This window comes from Hippopotamus amphibius, chromosome 15 (assembly GCF_030028045.1).
Source record: "Hippopotamus amphibius kiboko isolate mHipAmp2 chromosome 15, mHipAmp2.hap2, whole genome shotgun sequence".
NCBI classification, from domain to species: Eukaryota; Metazoa; Chordata; class Mammalia; order Artiodactyla; family Hippopotamidae; genus Hippopotamus; species Hippopotamus amphibius.
In genome coordinates this window covers 69,566,079-69,593,149 of record NC_080200.1, presented here as the reverse complement: position 1 = coordinate 69,593,149, position 27,071 = coordinate 69,566,079, and the positions used below count along the sequence as shown (strand labels likewise).

General features: G+C 62.5%; 2 protein-coding genes across 10 annotated transcripts in view; one reads left to right on the top strand and one right to left on the bottom strand.

Annotated features, from left to right (window-relative positions):
- CEP72 (centrosomal protein 72) overlaps positions 1-946 on the top strand; it is a 30,674-nt gene extending 29,728 nt beyond the window's left edge. For all 6 annotated transcript variants that reach the window (XM_057710051.1, XM_057710050.1, XM_057710052.1 and 3 more), the window contains one exon: positions 542-946. In XM_057710051.1, the coding sequence (XP_057566034.1) occupies positions 542-695 (154 nt within the window). In that variant the 3' untranslated portion in view covers positions 696-946. The remainder of the gene's footprint in view (positions 1-541) is intronic.
- A 3,632-nt stretch (positions 947-4,578) lies between these two features.
- Positions 4,579-26,182, bottom strand: TPPP (tubulin polymerization promoting protein). 4 transcript variants are annotated; one of them, XR_009049186.1, is made up of 6 exons: positions 26,095-26,109; positions 15,223-15,601; positions 14,308-14,625; positions 8,465-8,618; positions 5,417-8,347; positions 4,579-5,219 (listed from the first exon to the last, which is right to left on the bottom strand). XR_009049186.1 is itself a non-coding variant. In XM_057708940.1 (5 exons), exons 3-5 carry the CDS (start codon positions 14,622-14,624, stop codon positions 8,153-8,155), a joined length of 666 nt encoding a protein of 221 aa, XP_057564923.1. In that variant the 5' UTR covers position 14,625; positions 15,223-15,411; positions 26,095-26,152; the 3' UTR covers positions 4,579-8,152. The 4 variants fall into 4 exon arrangements, 3 of the variants coding, with proteins under 3 accessions (XP_057564923.1, XP_057564920.1, XP_057564922.1); XM_057708940.1 differs by having other exon boundaries at positions 4,579-8,347; positions 15,223-15,411; positions 26,095-26,152; XM_057708937.1 differs by having other exon boundaries at positions 4,579-8,347.
- Between the last annotated feature and the right edge of the window lie 889 nt (positions 26,183-27,071).

Genomic DNA, 27,071 nt, shown 5'->3' with positions numbered 1-27,071 from the left:
CCTGGTGGTCCCAGTGGCCCCAGCAGATGGGATCTGTCACTGGGGTGGCCAGCTTTGTGGAGGACGTGGCTTTGTGCTACCTGTGGCTTGTGGTGCCACGAAGGTCCCGCAGTGCCCACTGCGTGAGCCGGCCTGGAGACAGGGTTGGCAACGTGCCCCCCCACTTTCCTCCTGAGGCTCCTCCAGAGTTAAAAACGGTCACAGCATTAAAAAATCAGGACTTTCCAGTTGTCCTGTGTCCATGTCAGGAGTGTATTTGACCGGGAATTAGAAACGTCTCCCTCTTCGGACCTTTTCTAGAACTGGAGCGTCGTGTTCTCACCATGAAGATCGAGTGTCCGTGTCAGAGTGTTGAGGGGCCCCCCTGCCCCGTCAGCGCATGCGCCGGCAGGGCGCCCGCTGGGTCCGGGACCGGGGAGACCGGCCCCGCCAGGCAGCGGGCAGCACAGGGCAGGCGGCAGGCCCCCGCGGTGGGCGCGGGGCACGGGGCACGGGGCGCGGCGGCTCCCGGGGCTGAGTGCCGCCCCTGCCTGCCCTCCAGGTCCCTGGTCAGCACCAACGAGCGCCTCCTGCAGGAGCTGGGCCAGGTGCGGGCACAGCACCAGGCGGAGGTGGAGCAGCTGCACTGGAGCTACAAGGAGCTCAAGAAGACCCTGGCCCTGTTCCCCGGGGCTGCCGGCCCGGGTGGCTGCTAGGCCTGGCCTCCTGCCCGCGCCCACGCCCTGGACACTCTGCCCTGCGGGTGTCTGGCTCAGGGCCTGCGGCGCGCGTTCTAGAGCGTCCTGGAAAGACAGGCCCATCCAAGCCCTTCACGTGTCCGGAGACAAACAGGTCCTTCATTTTCCATTAAATATCTTGAGATAAAGAAAATGCTGTATCTTTCTGCCTAACGTGCAAGAAAGCAGCTCTGTAGGACAATTAGAAAATATAATTTATTGTGTAACAAGCAACCCTTATTTAATAAACGAATACGTTGTTCTGAGAAGCGGCTCTTTTTTTATTGTAACAGGGCTTCGCGTTGGATTCTTCTATGAAGTAAGCTGTGCGCCACTGTGGATGAGCAGGAACGGTGAGATCTGAGACTGTCGTGGAGAGCACTGTGTGTGGCATTGATATCCCACAGGAGAAATACCTGCCCAAGCCCTGGCTCTCTTTTGTTGGCAGTCCGTTTCTGAAAATTGTGTCCCAACAGGGCATAAAATTAGATTTTTAGACTGGAAACGTTATATCTTATGTAATACTCACCAAGTGATGTGTTAGAATGACGTGTCGTGGATTTAGGGAGCAGGAGACCTCCCACCCCATGTCAGGATGTTTGGGCTACTTTTGACCCTTTGAATTTCACGAACTTTAGAATTAGCTGGTTAAGTTGGGGTTTGGTTTGAGATTGCATTGGTCAGTTTGGGAAGAGTTGACATATGGGTCTTACAAGCCATGACTAGTACCTGTGTCCATTTATTCGATCTCCTTTAATGTGCGTTAAGTATATAGTTCTGTAATTTTCTCCATGGAGGTCTTATGCGTCTTTTGTTGTTCATTCCTAGATTTTCCTTATTTTGTGATGCCATATCTAAAAGAAATGTGTTTAAAATGTGTTTGCTTCTCTTATATTTATAATAGACTTTTTCTATATTAGCTTTATATCCAGCAATCTTGCTAAACTCTTAATAATTTGCCTGTAGTTACGCGAGCCTTTCTAGGACAGTCATGTTTCCTGAGAGTAACAGCTTTTCTTCTTTCCATTTCATTCCTTTACTCTCGGTTTTTACTTTGTGTCTTCTTTCTGGTTTGGTTTTGAGTTTTGCTTTTCCATGCTAGCGGGCGTGTCTAGTACGACTGGATGATCGTGGTCGTAGAGTGGGCGTTTGTCTTGTTCTGGGTGTTAAATCAAGGGGGAGCTTTCACCATCTCGCCACTAAACGTGCAGTAGGTTTTTTGGTAGATGGCCTTGCTCCTTCTGTTGTTAATTTGCTAAGAATTTGTCATCATGAATGGATGGATTTTATAAGACACTTTTCTGCCACTATTGAGATGACCACATCATGTTTCTCCCTTGTTCTATTAATATGGTAAATTACAGTGAACTTCCGGCATACGCACAACCTAATGATGGGGGGCTTTCCTTACGTACGTGTTGTTGTATGTGGTTTGTGGATGTTTTGTGTAGGATTTTGTGTTCCAGGTATGCCACTTAAGTCCCCCCGGGCAGTTAGATTCTCTGGGCCTCCATGTCCTGGTTTGCAGTGCCTGCCTGCAGGCTGTCTTGAGGGCTGAGTGACCTGCTGTGAGTACAGTCCCAGATGGGCCCCGTGCGCGGCCAGCACAGTGTGACAGTGGCTCTGAGAAGCACGGTGGGCATCTGTCTCCAGGGTGACATTTGCCTTGTGGTGCTGTCATCGTCACCGTCCTTGTTCCTCCTCTGTTCCCAGGAGAACTTCTGTAAGACTGTAACTTTCTCGCCTGAGCGCTTGGTGGGGCTTGCCCACGGAGTCATTTGTGCCTGGACTCCTCTTCGTGGGGAGATTTCAAAAAATGTTTATTTAGTTGATTTACCATGCCATGTTAGTCTCTGGTACACACCAGAGGGATTCTGTTATACATACATGTCTGCTCTCTTTTTCATATTCTTTTCCATTGTGGTGTATCACAGGATGCTGAGTGGAGTTCCCTGTGCTACACAGCAGGGCCTTGTGTTTATCTGTTTTATACACAGCCGTGTTTGTCTGCTAACCCCAGACTCCTAATGTATCCCCACCCACCTTCCCCTTTGGTAACCATGAGTTTGTTTTCTGTGTCGGTGAGTCTGTTTCTGTTTTGCAAATAAGTTCATTTGTATCATTTGTATTGAATTTTATAAATTCCACTTATAAGTGGTATCATATTTGTCTCTGTCTGACTTACTTCGCTTAGTATGACCATCTCTGGGTCCATCCATGTTGCTGCAAAGGGCATTATTTCGTTCCTTTATATGGCTGAGTAATATTGCATTGTGTACGTGCACCACATCTTCTCTATCCATTCCTCTGCTGATGGGCACTTAGGGTGCTTCCATGTCCCGGCTGTTACAAATAGGGCTGCAGTGAACATTGGGGTGCGTGTATCTTCTCGAATTACGGTTTTCTCCGGATATATGCCCAGGAGTGGGATTGCTGGATCACATGGTAGCCCTGTCTTTAGTTTTGTAAGGGACCTCCCCACTGTTTTCCATAGTGGCTGCACCAGTTCACATTCCGTGGGGAGATTTTTGACTTGATTCAGTTGAATTATGGTTCTGGGATGTAGCAGAGCCTGTTCTCAGGGACTGTCCACGTGCTTCCCCTTCAGCTTGGGGCCATGTGACCAACTCTGTGAGTGAAGGAGGCATGTCTTCGGGGCCGGGCGGCACCCCTCCTTCCCAGGCCCCGCTGGGCCCCATGTGAGATGCACGCCTCGTTGTCCGGCCCCTGGACTTTGGGCTTCTCCACTGTGGCTGGTGCTCACCCGGCCGGGGCAGTGCGGGCCTCCCAGCTCTTCTGGAGTTCGTTTTCAAAGTTATGTATCTCTAGGAATTTGTTCACATGGCCTAATTTTCAAGTTTTTTTGGTACGATACTCAATCTTTTACGGACATTTCGATAGCTTCAGCATTTGACGTTGTGTCCCTGTGCAGAGATGTAGGGGCAGGTGTGTCCCTTCACGCAAGACCTTGCTGTTTGGGAGAAGGGCCCCAGCTGCTGTGGCATCAGGCTCCGCCCCAGCTCCTGAGCCTACGATGCTCGTCCGGGCAGCCCCAGCCAGTGACTGAGTGACCCTGTCCAGCAGGGCCCGGGGACCGAGGTCCTGGGCCAGCCGGGCTGTGGTCCAGGGGCCCCGCTCCCGCATCCTCCCGTGGGCCTCGGGGGCGGGGCCCACCGCAGAGTCCTGAGCGCCTCCGTGCTGCTGCCCGGCCTTGCCCGTTCCCCTCGGTCACCCCGCGTGGTGGCTGTGACCAGTTCTTCTGTTCTGTTTCTCTTGCTTTATCAGCTAATGTAATTGATGCATTTCAGTTTAAATCTTCCGTCTCGTTTTGTGCTGTTTGTTCCACTTGTGTGACTTTTTTTCCTCTCTCGTGTTGCGGTATCACAGCGTGCCGGTGTTGACTTGATCAGCACTCCTGCCATCGGACACGCGCCACGAGCACACTCTGCGCCCCTTCTGGCTTACACGTCATGGTTTTCAGGTTCCCTGGTGAAATATCTTGTTTAAGTGAAACATAGTCACTATTTGTTTGCAGTTATTTAGTGTTTCCTCCGTGCTCTACTTTCCTTTTCACCTCTCACCATCTGTCATCGTTTTCTGCGTTTAGAATTTTCTTTCTTGTTTGCTCGTGGGAGTCTCCCCATCATCCTCTAAAAATTCCGGTATTTTATGTCAGTTTTGATGGTGTCATCCCCGTTTCCGGGGCTGCTGTGGGCATTGTGATGAGGTTTGCATCTGGACCCCGCTCCAGGCCTCGCCCCTGGCAGGCAGCTGGAGCTCCCGGGGCGCGTGTGTGTTACCGTAGGGCCCACGTCACCGCCCATGCACACAGCACACTTGAGGACCACAGACCCACAATTCAACACCTTTATTTGTCACTTTACCAATCTGACACAGTGTTAACCACAGGGAACACACGAGGAGGTATGCAGACAGACAGGAGCTGTTCCACCACAGGTTTGCGAGCCAGGCCTTGGACAGCGACTCCGACAGGTGACACCTCGCCTCGGCCCCACAGACGCCCCCAGGGTTCCTGGTGAGTGTGGTTCTGAGTCGGAGCACCCGTGACGTCCACACTGCTTGTCCCATCACACTGCAAAGTGATGCCCTCATCACTCCCGAACAGTAAGAAAACAGTGCAAAAATAGATCGCATCTATATATACATTTATTTCCCTTTCCTGAAAAAAACTTAGTACAAACTAGTAGCATATGATCCCTTTCAAGTCTGAGTTATGTGCGTTTCCTTTGTTGTTTGGCTTGGTTTGGGGAAGAGAGAGAGTTAACCAAAGCATCTCAAAGCGCAGGGCGCCCACCTCCCGGGACTGCCCGGGGCCACCGCCGGCCACACTCTCCACACGCCCACAGACGGAGGCCACACCCCTGAGCCACGGGATCTCACAGAGCGTTCAGTAGTCAGTCAGTGAAGGGAAGCTACTCAGGGTCGGACTTCTAAGGACATTCTAGCCTCGTGGTGACTTCACAGTACAGCTGAGTTGTCAACCTGCGTGTATGGAACAGGTGACAAGTGTCCCCACCTGTGCGCACTGCGGGACGGGGGGTGCCGGCTTGTGTGGGAACAGCGCCAGAGGAGGGAGCCCGCTGGGTCCTGGGGGGGCGGGGTGCAGCACACGCGGCCTCCCCTAAAGGGCCAGGCGACGACGGTTGCAGGTTTCGTGGGCCATGGCGTCTGTGACTTACCTTCTCCGCAAAAGCAGCAGCCGCAGATGACGGCTGTGCACGGCAGGGCTGCGCGCCGGTAAAGCTGGACGCACGACAGCCGCTGGCTGGCAGGCCTGGGCTGCCGGCGTGCGAGCCTCTGTCCACTCGGTGCCCGCCCTGCGCGCTCGGCCACTGGGGCGTGGACGGGGGCAGCTTCGACAGGAGGCGATGCCGCCGGAGCCCCCTGCCTGCCTCTTCCTGACTAGTTTGCATCTGCCCCAAACCTTAAGACTGAGGATATTCAAGGTGTAAAAATACTCCAGTACAAATATAGACCTCTTCCTATAACGTTTTAAACTCACGTAATTTGAACTTCAATTTTGGTGAACTGACCACTGCCTAGTTGCTTATCCTAGAGCGTTAAGTAGAAATAAGTAAGTCCTGGGGCGCGACCGGCGCCCTCAGACGCACTCTGCTGTCCCGCTGCTCGGCGCCGTCAGCCAGCACGCTGCGCCCTGACCACGGGCCCTGCTTCCTGGCGGGCTTGCTGTGCAGTTTCCTTCGTTCACAGATAGACATGTAACTTCTAGTTACCGCGGTTAGTAGAAGCCAGCGGGTGTTGCGTAGAACATGCAGCGAAGACGCACACCTGCCTGTGTGTCCACAGCCTGAGGGAGGCACGTGTCTGCAGAGATTGGAGCCCAAGCAACGTGCTGTGTTTGGGGCTACACACAGAGGCCGTGACGGAGCCGACAGGGAGGGGACCACCGCTTCCTCCCGCCCCGAGTGGGAAGGTGTGTTCCCAGAGCTACACTCTGGGAAGGAAGCCTCAGGCGGGCCAGGGACCCCCGAGACCCACACAGACGCCCTGGCCTCAGGGAGCCTGCGCGCTCGGGGCTGCGGTGGGGACGGCCCCGGGGGCAGCTGTGCGCACTGGACCTTTCTCAACCCCAGGAGGAGGAGCTGCTGTATCCCCCGGGAAGGTGGCTTCATGCGGCGGGTGCGGGTGGTGTCTGCCCCCAGGCCGGCGCCGGGATGGCTGGGAGGGCGGGACTCCAGGGTCCTGCGGCAGGACGGCTGTGGCGGTGGGGCCGGGCTATTGGGCAGGCAGAGACCCAGGGCATCTGGGTGGAGGACAGGCCTAGGGAGGAGCCCTGTTCTGAGACCCCAGGGGGGACTTGGCCGGCCCTGGAACAGGGCTTTCCTGCCTGTGAGCCGCTGAGTGTCCAGAAACACTGCCCACTCACCTCCGCAGGTGACTCTTGCCTCTGGGGGAGGAGAGGAGCCCAGGGCGGGGGTCAGCGTCCCGCCTGCCTTTCCCCCAGCCCTCGGGCCTCTGTTTCCTGGCTGTGGGATGGGGGCCTGGCTGGGCAGCTCCCCACCCCCAAGTTAGAGACTCTCTAGACAGCAGTGATTCACATCCTCAAAGCGACTCCGGACACCCGTGCGCCACCACCTGCCGGGGGCTCGTGCGGCGAGGTGCCAGGGCCTCAGGACGAAGCGGCCCGCAGAGGCCGTGTGCGGGGCCGTGTCAGCTGGGAGTGCCGGCCTGAGCCCCTCCGTGTGGGTGGGCGGGGCCTCCCAGGTCCAGCCGTGACCACGTGCCTGCACCGCAGTGCTGGCCCTTCTCCGGCCACCTGTGCCGTGGGCGAGGCCGAGTGTCCAGGGAGGGGCCCCTAAAGCACCCGCCGCCCAGGACACAGGACACACAGAGGCAAGGCAGTCGGGCTGCCGGGAAGCATTCCCTGGGGGCTCGTGGGCTTCTCCCAGGACCACAGGGCCCAGCGGGTTACGTGCCAGGCTGTGGCCCTGTTCATGCAAAGGGACAAGTTGCCAAGGGGCCACTGACAGGAGGCCCCGCCTCTGGCCAATCGGGGAAACCACAGAGGCTGCCAGCCTCGGGCCCGCCCCGGCCTGGTCTCACCCTGCGCGTCCTGCACTCCTGGGCCGGGGGGACGGGGAAGGCCGCTCACGGAGGCTCCAGAGAGGCCAGAGGAGCCGCGGCGGCTGGAAGAGCAAGGAGAGAGCCGTCAGGCCACCGCAGCCTTGAGCCCAGGGCCCCGGGGAGAGAGTCACAGAGACAGGATATTCTCAGTCTTCCCTGAGCCATTCTGAGAATAGACACATCCCGGTTCCTTAGTTCTTCTCGGAAAAGCGAAATGGATTGCCCTCAGTTTCCATGTTTAAATCTCGTAACTTCACACTTCAAGTCACTTTGGTCGACGGAGGCGGCCTCTTTGTTCGCACAGCTGCCCTCAGCTCGGCGCCCGCCCTCAGCACAGACCTGGCCCGCGGGTGTGTGTGCCTGAGCGCGTGCGCGTGTGTGTGCCGTGTGTGTGTGGGTGTGCGCGCGTGCGCCGTGCGCCCTGCCTCCCACGCCTGCCCAGTGCTCTCCGGGCACCGCGGCGCCCTGTCTGGGGCTGCCTCTGCGTTATCGGTGCTGCCGGTTGGTGCCTTGGTGCCCACGGGTCAGCACAGTCCCGACAGGGTCTGTCCCACCAGCTCCCTTAAAACACCCCCTTTGCGCAAACCAGCGGCCGGTGTGGTCTGGCCCCGGGAGACACCTTGGGAGGGGCCCCCTGTCCACTTTCCGGCAGGGACGTGGCAGGTGTGTCAGGAAAGGTGCGTTCAGGGGCCGAAGCGAGGGTGGAGGGGAGCGCGGGGCCGGGCGGGAGGGAGGCCCGGCGCCCCCCCCCCGGCCACCCGGCCCCAGGTCCGAGTTCTGCCCGCCAGCACAGGAATGTAACGACGAGTGCGGCCGCGGGGCCCCGCCGGCTACTTGCCCCCCTGCACCTTCTGGTCGTAGGTGCCCGCGTGCTTGTAACCCGGCACGTAGCCCGACGCGTCCACCAGGTCCACACGACCCGCCCTGCCCTTGCCCCTGCCCGACGGGTCGAAGCGCTCCTTGTGGGAGCCCGTGAACTTGGTGGTGTCCGTGAGCCGCGACACGGTGGGCGAGGAGATGGCTTTCTGCAAGAGAGCGGGGACGCGGGAGGAGGTCAGCAGCCGCCGGAGCGACTCCGGCCCAGGGGCCCGGGCCGGGGCCGGCCCGCACCTCCCCCAGAGCCACCTGCCGGCCGCACTCACCGTCACCCCGGAGATGATGGGGGCCTTGCCCTCGATGAGCCCGCGCACCTCTCGGACGGCCTCCTCGCCGCTCTTGTCCTTGAATCTCTTCTTGGCCAGCTCCTCCAGCGCCTCCTTGAACTGCTCGAACGTGATGGTCCTGCAGGACTTGCCCCTGCAGGGAGAGGGGGCTCAGGGGGCGCCCACCAGGCCCGGGCACCCCCACGGTGGGGAGCCGCTGAGCACTTGCCGGGCTGGGACGCGGGGAGCTGGCAACGTGCAGGATCCCCACCCCACCAGGACCTGGTGACATCGGGGGACCCCCAACCCACCCCTCTCCTACAGCCCAGAGCAAGTCTGCCCTTAAAACACAGAACGTGCCCCTCCCCCGCCCCGGTCTGCAGCGTTTGCACCCCGTAGTCGGTTGCCAACCGCAACGGCAGCAAATATAAATCGTCTTGGAACAAAGCTTAGAGGAAGCACATCCTTTCTGAACGACTGGATATCAAAACACAGCCTCATCTGGTTCTAAGGCAGGCGAGTGTGTGGCCTCCGTCAGAGATGGACTTTCAGGGGGAAGGTCAGGGTGAGAAACACGTCAGACCCCGTGGCGTGGAGGCGGCCGCGGTCCTGCCTGGGGCCACTGGCCTGCGCAGGGTCTCCAGGGGGCGGGGGGCACAGTCCCCACTTGGGGACAGGCCTGGGGGGCTGCCTCCCTGTGGCTGGGGCCTGACCAGTGCTGGGTGGGCTGGCGCACCGCCGGGACCCAGGAGTGGCTCCTCACCCGGACGCATCCCGCGGCTGCCCGGGACCTGGTAGGTCATCCTTGCAATTTGAAAATGGCTCTCAACTGGCCCTTCATCTCTAAGAATTTTAACTGAAACACAGTTTTGCCACGTTGACTGGATCTTCCCCAGATAATCCACCCACTGAGGTTTTCAATGCTTTACAGTAAGAGAAGGTCACGGAGGGCCCTGGGGACCAGGAGAAAGGCTGCCTGCAGGAGCCAGGGGCACCCAGGGGAGCAGCTGGAGAGGAGAGCAGAGTGGGAGGGCGGTGCGCCCATGCCGGCATTGGCCACAGAGCCGCAGGGACGGCCGCAGGGTGGCCGCGGGGCAGCCAGGGACGAGACGCACGTGAGGGTTCTCAACAAGGCTGCGGAAGCCAGCGGGTGGAGGCGGAAGCACCTTTTCCTTGGATGGGGCCACAGGGCAGGCAGCACGCGCAGAGCAAGGGCCTGGCCTGTGCCTCGAGCCGCCTACAAAATTAACTCAGACTGGACCGCCGTCCTGCATGTATCGTAGACCCTGAACCACCCAACTTCCAGAAGAGCATCGAGATGCACACGTGTGTGCCCTTGGCTTAGGCAAAGATGCTCTTAGAAACGACCCCCCACACAGTCCGTGAAAGAAAAAAAATGAACTGGACTTGACCAAAATTTTTAAAACCGTGCTCTTCAAAAGATACTGTTAAGAGAAGTAAAAGACACGTCTCCGACTGGAGAAAATCTGATAAATGACTTGTATCTGAAATACGCAAAGAACGCTGACACCTCGACAACAAGAAAAAACCCGGTGTAAAAAGTTGGGTAAAATATTCGAACCAGACACGTTGTCAGAGATCTACAGATGCAAGCCAGCCCGTGAGGGGTGCTCCCCGTCACCGGCACCAGGGCACGCCCACTGGGACAGCAGAAGTGAGTAAACGGGATAAAGGGACCACACGGGTGCGGCAGGATGCGGGCGGCCGCACGCCCTCGGGAGGCAGGCCGGCAGCCCGCGCACAGCCCCACCACCCGTCCTGGGTCTCACGCGCACGTAACCCTGTGCGTGTGTGTCACCCTCCCGGTCGTGGTTCTGTTCAGTCACCAGAACGCAGACTGCCCAGTGATAACCGATAAACACACCTGGGGATGTCCCCAGCACGCGCGGGGACTCACAGGCACGTGACACGGGAGTCTAAGGACACGGCCGTGCTGAGCGACCACCCTGCGGTCAGGGAGACAGCGGAAGGAGGACACAGCCGCAGGGGGTGGGGGAGCGGGGCGGGGAGCAGAGCCCACGGGGCCCGGCCGGCTGTGGGGAGGGGCTCCCGGACCTCAGGCCCCATCAGAAACCGCCCCCCTCGCCACGCCACGTCTGGCGGCGGGCTCCGCCCCTCCAAGCCCGGCTGCGCCGGACGGCGGCTCTGAGGCCCGCGGGCTGGGCCGGGGGGTCCCTCAGCCGGGCCGTCCGGGCAGCGTGTCTGGGCCTTGCCGGGGCGGGGAACCCGCCGTCGCTGCCGTCTGCTGACCCTCCGTGGCCCTGGGCCCCGCTTGTTTGTCCGGGTCGTCAGAGGCGCTCCTGTCTCTATTCAGGGACGCCAGGCCTGCCTGCCAGCCCGGAGACGGGCCGCCGGGGCGCACGGCACCCGCGGCACCACGGCGCCAGGCACCACCAGCGTGAGTCACTCAGGCACGGGGCGGGGGCACGCCCGCCGGGGTCTCCGTCAGAGGCCGCATTCAGATCCAGCGGACGGGCCGGCCCAGGGTGCTGCCTGCCCTGCTCCCCTTGGCGGGGCCGCGCGTCCCCACGTGTCCCCACCGCGACCTGCTGGGCTGGCGGGAGCTTTCCCCAGGGGCCCGCGCCCGCGGCTGAGAGCAGCCCCTGGGGAGTTCTCCGCTGACAAGGCCGGCCTCTTCCCCAGAGACACTGGATCACTTTACCAGGCTCCCCGGACACAGGGAGCCTGTTCTCCAGAGGGCACAGAACTGCAGGGGTCCCCACGCCAAACCCCCCTTTTCCAGGCTCAGCGCTGGGGCCGGCCAGCGCCCTGCTCAGAAGGCTGTTGTTCTGCTGGACAGCTGGCCCAGCCGTCACGGGGTCACTGGTCACACACGAGGCCCCATGAATGAGCAGTGCTTCCCATGCCCTGCATCCCCGGACCTCCAGGCCCCACGCAGGGCGGGCAGGGGGCTGGGCCCCGCCATTCCCGAAGGTCACCCAGGGACACTGGGTGGCCAGGGATCTGGGTGGGAGGCCGGCGCAGCCCTGAGAGGACAGAGGTCTGTGCCTCCAGGGCCAGCATCTCGAAGGCCCCTGGACTTTGACCAGCACGTTCTAGGATGGAGCAAGGAGCCCCCTCTGGACCACAGATAACTTGCCACCTGGTGGGGAGAACGCTGACCCCCAGGCTCCCCTGACCCGCAGAAGCTGGGACCCTGGTGACCCGTCCAGAGAGCAGGAAGCGGGGTCTGGAAGAGGAGACTAAGGCACCGACGCGGGTCACAGGGGGAAACCTCCGAGATATTCCCATCAGCCCCTGGGCCGATGGGGGCTGCGGAGGGAGCCCTGTCTGGAGGACGTGGACGCACCTCGCTCGACACGGGAGCTGCCCGCACGTCTGGCACCAGGCCCGCGAGTGGGCGGATGCGAGCCCCCTGCTCCTGCCCGGGCTCCCCCTCCACCGGCCGCCCCCCAGCCTGGGTCCCAGGGGCGACGCTGCTGGGAACCTGGGAGGAGGCTGCCCACACCCAGGTCTGGCTGCCACGGGCCTGGCCACCTGAAAGGCAGCCATGACCCCAACCGTCCGCCGCTCCCCGAGCAGGAAGGGGTTCCTCCTGACTTCACGTGAGCCGCGTGCAGGCTGCAGGCTCAGGGATGGGCTCTGGGGACAGATGCACCTGAGGTCACTGAAACTGTTTTTGGGTTTCTGGGGAAGGTCATCCTCTTGAAAGACCTGCCTGCACCGGCGTCCGACACCGACATCAACGGGGCGAGGGTCCGGTGTGGGCGGAAGTGCCGACTCCAGGCCTTGACCCTCCGCAGACATGCCAGGCGGGCCCCACAGAGGCCAGGGCAGGCGCCGCTGGACACCCTGCACGGCCGCGGGAGGCCAGGAGACGGCCCCACGGGTGACCACATAAGGCCACAGCACCACAGCGGGACACGTGCTGGGATCAGGGTCCGGGGCCGCAGCCTCGCCCACCAGCCTGGAAGCGGGAGCAGGGCAGGGCCGGGCGCCAGGCACCGAGCCGGCACCGTGTCCCGCGGGCGTGTCTGGGACGTCGCACCACACGAGGCTCTGCCCGCGCCGCCTGCCGCTCCCGCAGGCGCCCCGCCCGCCCTGGGTCTCTGCGCCGACGCTCGGAGCTCCGCGCCTCACGCTCCGGCCGCGGCCTGTGCGGCAGGAACGGGCCGCGTCCCCTGCCCCGCCTGCGTCCTCTTAACCTGCAACCCAGATGGGGCTCTGGAGGCTCGGGAAAGGCCGGCAACGGGGGCCAGGAAGGGCCAGGAGGGCCCCGCCTGCCTCCCCACCTGGGCGCACACGCGGGGCACCCTGCGGCCCACAGAGCCCGGGCGAGGCTGCTGGGGTGACACTCCTGCTTGTGGGAATGGAGTCCTGGGTTAATTACTGCGGCGTTGGGGCGGGGTGGGCGGGGAGCCCTGGTCCTGGAAACAATAGTCTTCAATCAAGGCCTGGGGAAGAGCGGCAAGAAGTTTGTTTAAAACTTAACACATAGTAACATCAAAACAAACAAGCGCTGCCATGGTGACAGGCCTAAACAGAGGCTGCAGATACCGGGCTGGCGGCAGGGCTGCGGGGCCATGGCAACCGCCCCAAACAGAAACAGCCGCCGGCCGTCAGCGCCCGTGTGGTTCCGTGTCCACGGCTCCCATGAGCTAAGGCGCTGCTGCCGTGGCTGCCGCCTGGAGCCACGAGGTCCCACGACCCACAGACCTGGACACCCCCTTCCTCAGGGCACGCCACACGCCTCAGACCTGGACCCCCGGGGTGGCCCCCGGCCTGTCCCCACGACCCCGCCTGGGGCACCAGTCCCCCAGGACCCCGCCCAGGAGCACGGGCTGCCCCTCTGCTCCCGAGGACAAGGGCGTGAAGCTGGGTCCCGTGCTCCTGCACACCTGGCAGGTGCACACCTGGCAGGTGTGGGGGACCCTCCCCCAGAGCAGGCTCTTCCAGGTGGGACCCCGGTCACGGGGAGCCCGCAGGGAGTCCAGGTCCAGGAGGGCAGAACGGAAGGAGCCACAGGCTGGCCTTGACGGTGTCTTGACCACGACCCCTTGCTGCGCTGGGGCTGCAGCTGCCCAGGTCCCCAGACGGCCTGCGCCCAGCAAGCTGAGGCAGAGGCGCTGGGGCCCGGAGCCGCGGGCTCTGAGGTGCGGAGCCCGGTGCCTGGGTGCCAGGGGTCAGGCCTCCACCCCAGGTGTCTGAGCAGCTGATGTCCTGCCCTCTGGAGCGGGACTGGGACCAGGCGGGGCCCCCTTCTGGGGGTCAGAAGGGCGGCGTCCCTCCGCTGTCCATGCCTTGTGCGCACGGGGCCCGTCCGGAGCACCTGTCCTCCGGGCGAGCCGTGACCCGTGGCGTGGACACCCGAGTTCTACGTGTGTGTGCACGCGTGTGTGTGTGTCTGACGCCTCGGGGGACGCTGCTGCTTTTCTCACGTGTGGTCACGGGGCGTGGAGGGCAGGAGGAGGAAGAGGGTGCGTACGGTTGCCTGGCCGTGCGCCCGAGCCCGTGCACACGCGTGCAGACACGCACACGGTGCCCACTGTTCGCTGTCTCCACTCTTCCTCACGCGTGGACGTCCCCCAAAGCGGAGGGACCTGTACCACAGACGCCCGCCTCCCAGACGCGCCCCCCACAGCAGCCCCCGCGTGGGCCAGGCTCCGCCCCTAGAGACCCCTCAGGCCCCCGCAGCAGCGTCCCCAACCTGGGCCCCCAGCCCCCTCGGGCGTGTGCTGGTTCGAACTCCCAGGCATCTTCCTCCAGGAGGGGACGGCGTCCCGCAGCGACGTCTGCGGGCCCCCGCCCCGGGAACACAGGGCCCCCCGCGCCCCCAGCCTGGGTCCCGGGCGCGCACGTACTTGATCTTGCTGAAGACGATGTCCACGTCGGTGACGGTCACGTTCCTCCCGTCGATCACCTGGCAGTCCCTGCACAGCTTGGACCAGTTCTTGCCGTGCATCTCCTTCCCCGTGGCCCTGGCGTCGCCGTGCACCGCAAACCTCCGGAAGGCCGCCTCCAGGGCGCTGAGCTCCGGGCCCGCGGCAGCCGCCCCCTCGCCGGCGCCCTCCGACTCCAGCGACGGCCTCTTGGCCGCCTTGTCCTTCGCAGGGTCCCCCGGAGACGTGGGGGGCGTCTTGTCGGCGGGCTTGGCGGGCTTGGGCCTGCTGTCAGCCATGCTGCGGGGAGGAAGCGACGCGCGGTCACCTGCTTCTGCGGGCAGCTGCCCGAGGCCCCCCGCCACCCACAGACGGGAGCCGCTGCCCAGCGGCAGCCGTGCGACCGCGGACAGCGAGCGTCCCCTCCCGCCCCGGCCGCTGAGTCCCCGACAGTCGAGGCCTCAGCCGCGGGGGGAGCACGAGGCAGCTTCCCGGGGGGGCTCGGGGCCCCTCCCTCCCCGGGCCACTCCTGCACGGGGGACGCCTCGAGTGACAGCCTTCCGCGGTGTCGCTGGGGCGACGCCATCCGTGGGGAGGGACCCAGCACCGGCCACGCCGCCGCTCCCGCCACAGGGCCCCGCCGGCCGACCAGGGTGCCCCCCACCCAGGGGGCCGAGCGGCGTGCCCGTGGGAGAGGGCGGCTCCGGGCGAGAGCAGGGGTCTGCGGAGACCCCAAGGGCCGAGCACGGCTGCACCCCAGGCCCAGGCCCAGGGCGGGGGCCCCGTGTCGGGGGAGCCCGGAGCTGAGCGCCAGGGCCCCCACCGAAGTCACGGCTGGAGGCCAGGGCGGGACCGCGAGGGCCCAGGCCGGAGGGGCCGCAGCCTCAGGGGACCCACCAGAGGGTCAGTGGGCGGAGGGGGCCCAGGGCGGGGCCACGCCGAGGCCAGCGGGACGGTCAGCGCCACCAACAGGGAGCTCGCTCGCTGCCGCCGCGCTCGGAAAGGCCGCAAATCCCAGTCACGGCGGGGGAAGCGGGTGACCCGGCATCATGGGGGTCCCCGGGGGGGCCCTGCTGAACTCAGGACCTGCGAGTTCCCCAAACGGAAACGTCAGTGCAGCTGGAGACGAGCAGAAGGCACCGTGGCTGGTGAGGAAGGGACCCGGGGGCTCAGGGCCGGTGGACACGCCTGTGGCCGTGGCAACGAGCCCCAGAACCAAGCTCCCCATCCCGAGCACCACGTCCACTGTGACCGTGTTGTATCTTAATAAAATGATCTGAAAATTAACAAAAGTAACAGGAGTGAGACCCTCCATGCAGACAGGAAACTCTCCAAGGTGACTCCCTGTTCTGGGGAGAAGCAGGACGGGCTGGGGGGAGCAGAAGTGGCAGAGCCCACGGTGGAGCCATCGAGAACAAGCAGCCTCCAGGGGAGGGCCTGCCCCTCGCGACCAGGTGTCACCCCGGCTGGCCGCGGACGCGGCAGACTGGAGGCCCAGCGGGCTCCGCCCCTGCTCCCTCAATGGGAGGCCTGTCGGCGGCTGGCCCCTGGTGCGGGCCCAGGGCCAGGCGTGGAGGAGCAGGCGGGCGGGCAGGTGAGGTGGAGGGGGCGGTGTGGGCCTCACCTGGACAGGCCCGGCGGGCCCGCGGGCTCCAGAGGCAGGAGCTGATGAGGGCCTCGCCAGATCTCCGTTTTCAAATGAGGGCTTTGAGAGGGCAGGGCAGCCACAAGGGGACGCGCAGACGAGAGCGGGAGCAGACGCGAGACCTGGGGGGCCTGGCCCGGGGCGTCCACCAGGCTCCAGGGACCGTCCCACCCCCAGGGCCCGGCTGTCTCCAGACACCATGTGGTCCCCTGGCCCACCCCCTCACGGGCTGTCCGTGTCCCCAGAAGGCGCCATGAGGCCTGTATCTTCAGAATGACTCTCCCTGGCAACGCCCTTAAGACTGCCTGAAGCAAAACCTACAGAAAAGGTGACACAGGACAACCCCTTATATGCCAGTCACAGGTTCTGGTGACATCAGAACAGAGCCCTGGCCAGGAGGGCTGGGAATCCGTGTTAGTGATGTGCCTGCAGCAGGGCCAGGTGTGCCTGTGAGCTGGGCCAGGTGTGCCTGTGAGCTGGGCCAGGTGTGCTTGCAACAGGGCCAGGTGTGCCTGTGAACTGGGCCAGGTGTGCCTGCAGCAGGGCCAGGTGTGCCTGGGAGCAGGGCCAGGTGTGCCTGTGAGTAGGGCCTGGTGCTCCTGTGAGCCTGTACCCCCCATGGGATCTGGCGGGTCACCAGGCCGGGCTGTCTGGCCAGCACTGTGCCCCATGTCTGGAACCTCCTTGCAATTGAGGCGACACAGAGAGCCCGCCGGAGAGCCCGCTACTTGAAGAGCCAGTGAGCCGGGGGACCCAGAGGCCTGAGCGTGCGGTGGCCGCCAGGCGTCCTGGAGGTGCTGTTGACGACGTGCTAGAACTTGGCTGGGGGTCTTGCTGCCAACCTCTTCCTTCTGGAGGCCGCACGGGACGGGGAGACGGGCCGCAGGTGGGGAAGGGCTCCCAGGAGGGCCGGGAGGAAAAGGAAACGTCAGGAGCTTGGAGCCTGTCCGGAGCCCTGGGCCCCAGGGGCCCCGCCCCGTGTGCCGCCCGCCTGCCCGGCAGCCTCCTGGGGGCGGGTGTGGTGCCTGGCATCCCCCAGATGTTTACACCAAGCCGGGCCCGGGGCAGCGCCCTCCACCAGGGCCGGGAGCCCGGGTCCCTGGGCCGTTGCCGCACCCACAGACGTGGCCCTGAGAGGCCCAGGGTCTGGCCGAGATCCCGCTTCTGTGCAAGAGCCACGCCGGCCCTGGAAACACCAGATTCCCGAGCACCCGGCACACCGGCCCAGCGCGGACCTCGACGGAGCCTGACACGGACGGGGCGACGGTCTGCTGGGGGCACCTGACCTTGGCCGTGGGGAAGTCTGGCCACGAGGCCCCTCTCCGGACGCCGCTGCACACGCGGAGGGAACCCAGAGGTGCTGCGCAAAGCACAGCAAGGAGAGGAGAAGCCAGCACGGAGGGAGCGGGCGCCTCCCCGGGCAGCGCGGGGCCCTGGACGGCGCGGCCCGTGGGGCCCAGGCCCAGGGCTGACGGGGAGGAAGGGAGGGGCGGGGAGCAGGAGCAGCAGCCCCCAGACAAGCCGCGAGCGCCCCAGAGCCGCCGAGAGGGCCGGGGGGGCCGGTCAGCGGGCCCGGGGGAACCGCCGCCCGGCCCCGCCCCGCCCCTCGCCGGGCGCTGGGCCCTCACAGCCCGGGCACGGCCGGAGGCGGCCGGCGGCGGAGCGGGTGGGACCGTCCCCTCCTCCCCTCCGACCCCCAGCGTCGGGGTCCAGCCTCGCCCCCGGTGCCGCCCCGGGAGAGGGCACAGCCCCCGAGGAAACAGCCCGACGGGAACGGAGGCGGCCACCCCTGGGCGCTCCCCGCCCGCAGCTGTGGCTCCTGTCTCAGAGTCCATCTGAGCACAACGCAGCCCTGTGGCAACCGTTCACATTTTAATCGTAACACGAACACCACTCCAGGGCCGCCCGACACTCGATGTGAATGACCTCTCGTCCCAGGCAGCGGGAGCCTCCCCGGCGGGCACAAAGCGGCCTCTGAGCGCCTGCCCCACGGAGCAGACGGTCCCGGGAGTCTCAGGCGTGGGTGCGGCCCCGCTGCCCCAGCACCGCCCTTCACCGGCCCCGCAGAGGCCCCGACGGGGCGGGAGGAGAGGCCGCGCTGTTCGAGCAGAGCGCCACTCAGGCCCCGGGTCAAGCGCTTCAGGCCACTGGACCGGAAGGGTCCGCGGGGTTGGGACCTCCTGCCCTGAGGCTGGGCTGTCCCTCGGGGCAGCCTGGGAACCACAGTCACAGCCAAACTGTCCCCTGAACCTGGGTCAAACAGTCTCTCTGGGACAAGAGAGCAGAAAGCGCGTGGGCGAGGGGGTGTCCTCCTAAGGGCCGGGGCCCTCCTGCGTCCCTCGGCAGCGAGATCACCACGGGAGCCGCCCCCTTGGACTTGGGGGCTGCTGCTGGCCAGGCTGGCAGGGGAGGGGATGGGGGGGTGCGGTGAGGAAGGGGCCAGAGCAGGTCTGTCATCTCCAAAAGACGCCCCTTGGGCCGGAGCCTGTGCAGTAAGAGAACTGGGGAGCGGGGTGGGGGGTCTCCACCTGCGGTCACAGGGCCCAGGGGTTGTCACCCCTGCCCCCCAGAAGAACTGGTGTGGACAGCAGCTACCCTGGGGCCAGGCAGGCCCTGTGCAGGGGCAGGTGTAGTAGGAGATTGGTGGCCCTGAATCAGACGTGTCCACGTCTCCATGAGCTGGACGAACCTCATGTGGAAGAAGGGTCTCTGCTGATGCCATCAAGCTAAGGATCTCGAGATGGGCCCACTCCGGACCAGGGTGGCCCTAAGTCCAGTGACAGGTGTCCTTACAAGGGACAGAAGAGGAGACACACAGACATAGAGGAGAAGCCACGTGAAGACGGAGGCAGAGATGGGAGGGATGTGGCCACGAGCCCAGGGACACCTGGGAGCTGGAAGAGGCGGGAGGGACCCTCCCTGGAGTCTCTGGAGGGAATGCGGCCCTGCAACACCTCGGTCTCAGACGGGCAGTCTGGCCTCACAACTGGCAGAGGGTACAGTTCTGCTGTTTTCAGCCAAAAGTCTGTGGCCCTTTGTCACAGCAGCCCCGGGACCCGCACCCAGCAGGGAGACCAGAAGTGGGGGGGGTCCCTGCCACAGAGAAAAGCACTCAGCAAGGCCCAGAGCAGTGAAGCCCTGGGCAGTGGCACAGAGCCCGGAGGCGAGCGCAGGCGGAGCAGCGGGCCCCAGACGCTGGTCCCGACCTCGCGCTGGAGGGCACTGCGAGTCGGAGCCCCTTGACAGGAAGCGTGTTCGCTCCGGGAAACGTGGAGCTGCCCGCGGTGGCCTGGCCTCTTCCCGACGGCAGGGGCCCCGCGGTCACCACGCGCCCGCACAGCCGGTCCTGGGGCCCCGCGGCTCAGCTCCCGGGCCAGGCCTCTCCCGCCCCGGCGCCGCCCGAGACCCCACGGACACCACCGCGCGGGGGGCCCGGCGAGGGCGGGGCCAGGAGGAGGCAGAGGGGCCCGCGGGGAAGGGAGGGTCGCTGCCCGAGCCGTACGGGCCGGCGGGCGAGCGACAGTGTCGCCTGCAGGTGTCGGAGCCTCTCCTGCCCCACAGCAGCCGAAGAGGACGGAGGCCAGCACAGGCGTGACGTGCAAATCTGAGGCAGCAGGAGGGTCGCCGGCCCCCCTGCCCCCGACAGCTGAGAGGCTGGAAATGCAGAGGTGGCACCCCCGTCTCCCAAGGGGGAGGCTAGCCTCCGCCCATGGCGAGTGAAAAGCCCCAGACCCCCACCCTGGGGGAGAGGGACCCTGGCTCGGGGGTGGATGGAGGGGTGCCCGGGAGCTGGGGGGGGCGCAGCCGGCAGGGACGGTCAGGCGGGCTCCTCTCAACCCCAACGTGGACTCGGGGACATGGATCGCTGGTGCCCCAGACACAGGCAGGACACACACAAGCTTCCAGAGGAGAAGTTGACCGGCAGAGACGGGAAAACACAATACCTACACATGATAAAAAAAAATAACCAGGCCTAAGATGGGGAAAAGGTGCCAAGAACGTGCAGAAACAACAGGAAACAGAAACGACTAGAGGTTCCAGTGACTGGAGCTTGACAGGACATTGAGTTTATAGTAACGATGTGTGTCGTGTGCAAAGAAGGAGTGGGCAGTACGTGCTGTGTGCAAAGAAGAAAAAGGGCAAGATGAGGAATTCCAGCAAAGAACAGGAGCTGGAAGAATGCAGGAAGCAGATCTGAGAAAAGAACACCTTAGAAATTCTAGCCCTAAAAAGCACAATAACTAAAATTCAGAACTCAGTGGATGGGTTTCACAGCAGAGCAGACTGAAGACCTCGTGGATGGGAAATACCCAAATGAAAACGCCTAGATGTGCTGGAAACGTGTGTGTGCACATGTATATACGTGTGTGTGTGCGTGCGTGTACACACATGTGAGAATCACAGAAGTAAGCTGACATCCAAGAAGTTAGGAAAAAACCTCAGCAAATTAAGGGCAAAGATATTACAAACAATGAGGATAAGAGTAAAAATTAATAAATTAGAAAACAAATCTCCAATACAGAGGACCAAGAACATCAACAGTTAATGTCTTGAAAACACTGACAAAATTGATAAATACTGGGGACATTAATGAAGAAAAAGAAAGTCAAAATATCCAATGTCAGGAACAGAAAATGAGGACGTCCCTACAAGTTCCACAGATATCAAAGGATTAAAATATAATAAGAGAATATTATAAACAATTTTAGATCAACACGTTTGATAATTTAAATGAAATAGAAAAATTCCTAAAAACAAAACAAAAGCCATCTTACCAAATGGTAATAAGTAGAAATAGATATTCTTATAATTGCTATTATTATTATTATTATTATTATTATTATTGAGGATTTGGATCCTTATTTAAAACTCTTCTCACAAAGAAAATTCCAGGCCTGGATGACTTTACCAGCAGATTCTACCTTATATTGAAAGAAGAAATAATGTCAATCTTACACAAATTCATCCAGAGAGGAGTAAAAGATGAAACACCCCACCACGACTCATTTTGGCTAAACTAATCCTGGTACCAAAACCCGATAAGGGCATTACAAGAAAAGAAAATTTTATGCCAATCTCACAAACATACAAAAACCCTAAACAAGATATTAACGAACTGAACTTACTAATAGATAAAAGGATCAATATCGTACAGTCAGGTTTGGTTTATGCCAGGAATGCAAGGTTGGTTTAACATGAACTCAATCAATATAATCCATCACATAACAATACAGAACCGAAATCATATTATCACCTTAATAAACGCAGGCAAAGCATTTGATGGAGTTCAGCATTTAATCACCATAAAAATTCTCAGCAAATTAGAAATGGAAATAAATTCCTTAATTTGATAATGGGTCCCTACAAAAAACTACAAAAGCATCATACTTGGAATACTGAACGTTTTTCTTTTCAAACTGGAGTAAGAGAAGGACGCCTGCCTGCTCTCACCACTTCTGTTCACGGAGTCCGTGTGGTCAGATAAGGAAAGGAAATGAACGACATAAACACAGAAAGGAAAGAATGAAACTGCCATTATCTGCAGTTTCTATGATTGTGTAGGTACAAAATCCAAAGGGATCCCGGGAAAATTATTAAAATCAATGTGAGTTTAGCAAGGTTTCTGGATACATGGTCAACATACAAAAAATCTATTTTATTTGCATGTAGCAGCAAAACCAGACAATAAAAGGTACTCAGAGATATACCATTTAAAATAACATGAGGAAACACCAATTACCCAGGAATAAATTTAACAAAAGGCATGCATGACCATCAACACAGAAACTATGAAGCGTTATTGGAAGAATAGTGATATTATGAACATAGATTGTCTGAATATACAAAGGGGTCAACTATCCCTAAATTCATCCACAGTTTTAATTTAATCCAAATAAAAATTCCAGCACTTTTTACGTCTGGGTACCGAGACAAGCTGAATGTAAAACTATGTATGCAAAGGCATAGGACCATGAATCAAGGACCAGCAATCTGGAAGGAAGGACAAGCGGAGGATTTGCCCAGCGGTTTCGAGACTTGATGGAAAGTTCTGGAAATGAAGACAGTGCGGTGTGTGGTCCTGGTGCAAGGACAGAGGATAAACCACCAGGCAGAAGAGAGCCCCCAGTCCACTCGCACATGTGCAGAGACAGTGTGGACCACAAAGGTGGTCCTGCAGGAAAAGCAGGGCAGAGAACGTTTTCGATAAAAGGAAACGGGCTGACTGAACAGACACATGGAGAAAAAGAAAAATTAATTCAGGTACAGACTGAAGCAGGAAAGGCAAAATCTTTAAGCCTCACGAAGGGGATACCTGAGAGTATTTGATGTCCTTGGGTGAGAGAGACTCTCTACAGAGGACACAAAAACTACTATCCCTAAAGGAAAAGATTCTTACATAGCATCAGATTAAAATTCAGAACTTCTGTTCATCAAAAAATATTAAGGGAGTAAAAAGGTGGCTGCGGGGTAGAGGAGTCTCTTACACACAACAGACACTGTTTGTCTCCAGAATCTAGAAGAACCCTGCGGAAGAACCAGAAAAAGACAACCCTAAAGAAATGGGCAAGGGACTCGAGGAGGCCCCGGCACATCCAGACGCCCAGTCCCTGGTGGGGATGCCGGGCTTTGGGACCACGGCCCACCACGCAGGCGCACACCCTCCAGAGGGCCGCCTGCAGAGAGGCTGCCCCGCCCCGCCCGGTGCCGCCGGCTGCGGAGCACGGCTGCCGAGGGGCCTCAACTCCAGGGAGAAGCTGGCACCATCGGCTACGACTGGAGGGTGATGGGTGGCGAGGGCCCAGCGAAACACGCGCGCGTGTTCTCCGAGGAAAACGCGCTCACAGGAGCCGGGGAGTGGAAATGACCCCAAGGCCCTGCCCCCGCAATGGCTCAGTAGATGGTGGCGGGTTCACAGAGCGGACGCCCCGACAGCAGGGTGGCCGGCCCGGGCCAGCACGTGCTCTGAGGTATGAAGGTTAAACCCGAGCAGTGGGGAAACCACCACAAAAGCACAAGCCCTCCCCAGGAACGGGGGCGGGGCAGGAAGCAGAAGGGGCAGCCTGGGGACACCTGGGGGCCTGGGGTGGGGTGGGGGGACACGGCCCGGGGAGCGGCGTGAACTGGCTTCCCAGCAAGGCAGCTCGGTGCCAGCGGCTCTGCTCTTCACGGGCTCAGAGGCCCACGGCTGCCTGCACCCACAGGCAGTGGGCGCGTAAGACCCGAGCCAGGCCCCGGAGGCCGTGGACTCTTGTGACATTCCTGCTGGGGTGAGAGCTTCCCAGGCTCACCTGGGCCGGCTCACCGGGCACCTGATGTCTGTCGAACAAACGGGTGCACCAGGGTCACAGGGTGAGACCTCGGGACGTGCGGCCCCAAGCAGGGAGACTGTGCTGGACCATCGGACACGGGACACGCTGGGGACACACGGGGACGCTGGGCAGGGGGAGAGGAAGGCGGGGGCGGGAAGGGCTCCAGGTGGTCTTCACTTTTAGGCCTGAACAAAGGTCAGGACCAGGCCTTCCTTTTCACACATCTAACTAAGAAAAGGCAAAGCGGGCGTGGATGTGCTCTTCCGAGGGGGCGCTCACCCCCCCACCGCACCCCCCGCTAATGGGGGTCACAGGAAACGCTTGGCCTTGGTGCCAAAAGCCCCGAGAAAGACTTCTTACATTTCTTCACCAAAGAAGGTCCTGCGTTTGGACATTTAGATACTAAGTTACAACTGAGCTTCGTGCATGTCACTGCATGTCCCTGTACAGTAAAAGGGGAAATCTGCAACCTGAAGACGGCCTTGCTTCCCTGTCAGGAGACAGACTTGGAGACAGCACACCCCACCCCTGTGGGGAGCTGCCCTTCCCCCATACGCCCTTTGTGGGGGCCGCAGATCACAGAACCTGCACCCGCCCCTGTGACCCCAGCAGGGCCCCTCACCGCCAGATCCAGGAGCTGCCACGTGGATGCCGCTGAGGAAGTCCCGTCTCTGAAGAGGCGCGCTGCGCTGGGACGCCATGGTTGGGGATGCTGTGGGTTTGGAGGTGCCAAGTCTGGGATTCCATGGGTTGCCTCCCCACCCAAAGAGGAAGCCGGTCTCCCCAGGAGGGGCTGAAGAGTAGAGCGAGCCCACAAGGGGCGCCGGAGACCACGTCTGAGCCCAAGATGCCGCGGGCCCCCACCCAGGCAGCTCCACGCCTTCCCTGCCCTGAAACACCTGTTGCTGAAGCAGCAGGAGTTGGGTATGCGTCAATGCTCCTGCCTGATCCCAGCATCTGCCTGGTCCAGGGTTTGCGGGCTCCGGTGGCCTCCGCACAGCGCCCAGCACCCTCTGTCTGGGGCGGTTTCCGGATGGCGCCAGGCTGGGCCCAGGGCACAGACCTCAAGGCCCGAGGAGGACCTGATACTGCAAGGTGCAGCGGGCCCCATGCCTCGTGGCCCCGATATCCCCAGATGGCAACTCTCGTACGTGCTCCTCCAGCCTCACCAGCAACATCACCAGCTATAAATAGCCCTGGCGCTAAGTCAGCAAGCCTCTCCCCGAGGAAGCTTTTCATTCTCAGACTCTCCTGCAGGGAGAGGCTCCACTGCCCACCAGGGAAGGAAGCCACGGGGACACGGCCCCGGAGGACAGTTTGGCAGCTCAAAGGTTTCTCTTAATCCTCAATCAGTCATGAGTGATTTTAATTTTCTTTATGAAATTCTCCTGTGATTTGCACATTTCCCACAACGAGCGCTATAACCTTGGATGTAGTCAGAACAGCTTATTTACTGCAACTTCAAAGGATTCACGAAGATCAGCCAGACAACGCCAAGGAGATAAGAACACAGCCAACGGAGCTCCCTCTAACCTCCATCCCTTCGTCGTTCCGAAGAGAGGGAAAAGATATTTTAATGCAGTCCTTAAATCACGGTACCTTTCTGAGTCAGAGATCCTTCTGGAAATCATGAAGCCCACAGGCCCTTCCCCCAGGAAAACACACACACCCTGTGGGGCAGGCACGTCGCAGACGCACCAGCACCCCCTTCCCCTATCACTCATCCCTGAGCCCTGGGATTCCAACGATGCGGTGGGAACAGGGGCTGGTACCAGAGAAGCGATCCCGGAGTCCAGTGTGAGGCATCCCCCCACCCAGGAGTCTGTCCCACGGCCCGCGCGCTTCCCCCCATTTCCTGCCTGCTCCAAGCTCTTCCTCCCCAGCCCCATCGCTCCATCCCCGGATGTGGTCCCAGCGCACTCGGAGTTCAGGTCAGGGTTTCCTGATTACCTCCCAGGCGGCAGGGGCCGGCCTAGGCCCTGGGGAGGGCCCCCTCCGATCACATCCTCCCTGCGAGACCGACCACGGGGAGTCCTGGGAGGAGCGGCGGGGGCCAGGGGAGCCAGGTCTTTTCGCATTTATACATGTCAGACGAACGAGCCAGTAAACAGAGACGGATGACAGCAGAGACAGCTCATCCCAAAAGGTGTCTGGTCTCCAGAGAACACAAACCGCCAGTCACCGAGAGGCGTCTCCTCCCCCCTCGTCTCAGGGCGTCCTGTGCACAATAAAGGGCTCCTCCGGACGCTCCTCCGAGGGCGGGGCGCCGGTCCCCAGGGGCGCGTGCAAGACAGACCCCGGCGGCCAGCGCCTGCGTCTCGGGGGCCGCGTTCAAGCCCACAGCGAGGAGACAGCACAGCGCCCCTCCGGGGAGGCCGCCGCCGGGCCCGGCGCTCACCTGCGCGGAGGCGGCGACGGCCCCGCCGCACCGGGGGTGGGGGGGGTGGGGGGCGGCGTTCCCGCCGCGGGACCACGCGCGTTCCCGGCGGGCGCCCGCAGCCGCTGCACGTCAGACCCCCTCAGACCGCATCCCCCGCCGCCCCCGGCCCGGGCGCGCGGGGCCTCGGCCGCTGCAGCCGCAGGGGGAAGGCGCCGCGAGGGGCGTGCTCCGTCGCGTCAGGCACCCGCGCGCAGCAAGGCCGAGGCGCCCACAGCCGCGTCCCGCGCCCCCCGCGCCCCGCAGCTGCGGGCTGTCGGCGCGGCGCCCGGGCCCCCGCGGCCGCGTCCGGGCGCGGGTCTGGGGGCGCGGGGGGCGCGGGGGGCGGGAGGAGCGGGGGGCCCCGCGCCCCGCGACGCAGCCCCGCGGCCACCTACCTCGGAGGTGCGGCGACGGCAGCGGCGGCGCCTCCGCGACTCGGTCGCGCGCGCCCCGGGGCCCGGCCTGCGCTCGCGCCCCGCGCCCCGCCCCCCGCGCCGGGCCCGCCCCCGGCCCGCCCGCCGCGCGCGCCCATTGGAGGGTTCGCCCCGGCCCCGCCCCCGCCCCCCGCGCGCCCCGCCCCGCGCGCTCGCGGCGGCCCCGCCCCGGCCCGCCCGCCGGGACGCCGGGCTCGCCCGGGCGGTGGCGGCGCAGCCTCTGCCTTACAAGGCGGGTCGGCGCGGGCCCCGGGGCCACAGGCTCCGCGCGGCCCCACCGGCCCTGCGGGACCCCGGACGCGGCGGCACGGACGCGCGTGCGGACGGGCCTCCCGGGGGCGGCCGGGCGCTGGTCTCTCCGCGGAGCCGCCCGGGCCGGCGCCGGGGTCCGGGCGGCGAGGCTCGGACCCCCCGGAGCGGGGCGCGGGCCGTGGGGCCGCCCCTCGAGCCTGGGGGGGCACAGCGGGAGCGAGCGGCGAGGGCCTGGCCGGGGTCGGCCCGCGGCGGCGAGGAAGCGGCTGCGCGCCCCCCGGGCCCCCGCGCCCCCGGAGGCCGGCCGCCTCCCCGCGCGCGCCCCGGGCCTCCGCGGGCCGCCCGTGCGAAGGCCGCCGTCCTCGGGGCCTTCCAGGGCCTGCCCCCCTCTCCGCTGGGGGTGCCTGCCGCCCCTGCCCGCCTGCCCTGCGCCCGGAGCGCGTGGGCTCGGAGACACGCGCGTCCCCGCCGCCCGCCCAGGTTGCGCGGCAGAAGGTCCCGGGGCCGCGGCGACAGGGAGGTGCTAGGCCGAGCGCTGGGATGTGGGGTGGAGGGGCCTCCCTCTCTGTCCTCCAGGGCCCCCTCCAGTGCAGGAGGCGCCTCAGGCTGTCAGGATGCCCAGGCTCCCGGGGGGGAGGGTGGCCTTGAGGCCACTTCCAGCTTCACTGCCAAGGAACCCCCACCCT

Coding starts and splice junctions, on each gene's coding strand:
- TPPP (XM_057708939.1), bottom strand. CDS start 14,624: ATGGCTGACAGCAGGCCCAAGCCCGCCAAGCCCGCCGACAAGACGCCC. Junction 8,619..14,307: donor ATCGTCTTCAGCAAGATCAA/GTACGTGCGCGC, acceptor CTCTCCCTGCAG/GGGCAAGTCCTGCAGGACCA. Junction 8,348..8,464: donor CCATCATCTCCGGGGTGACG/GTGAGTGCGGCC, acceptor GCTCTCTTGCAG/AAAGCCATCTCCTCGCCCAC.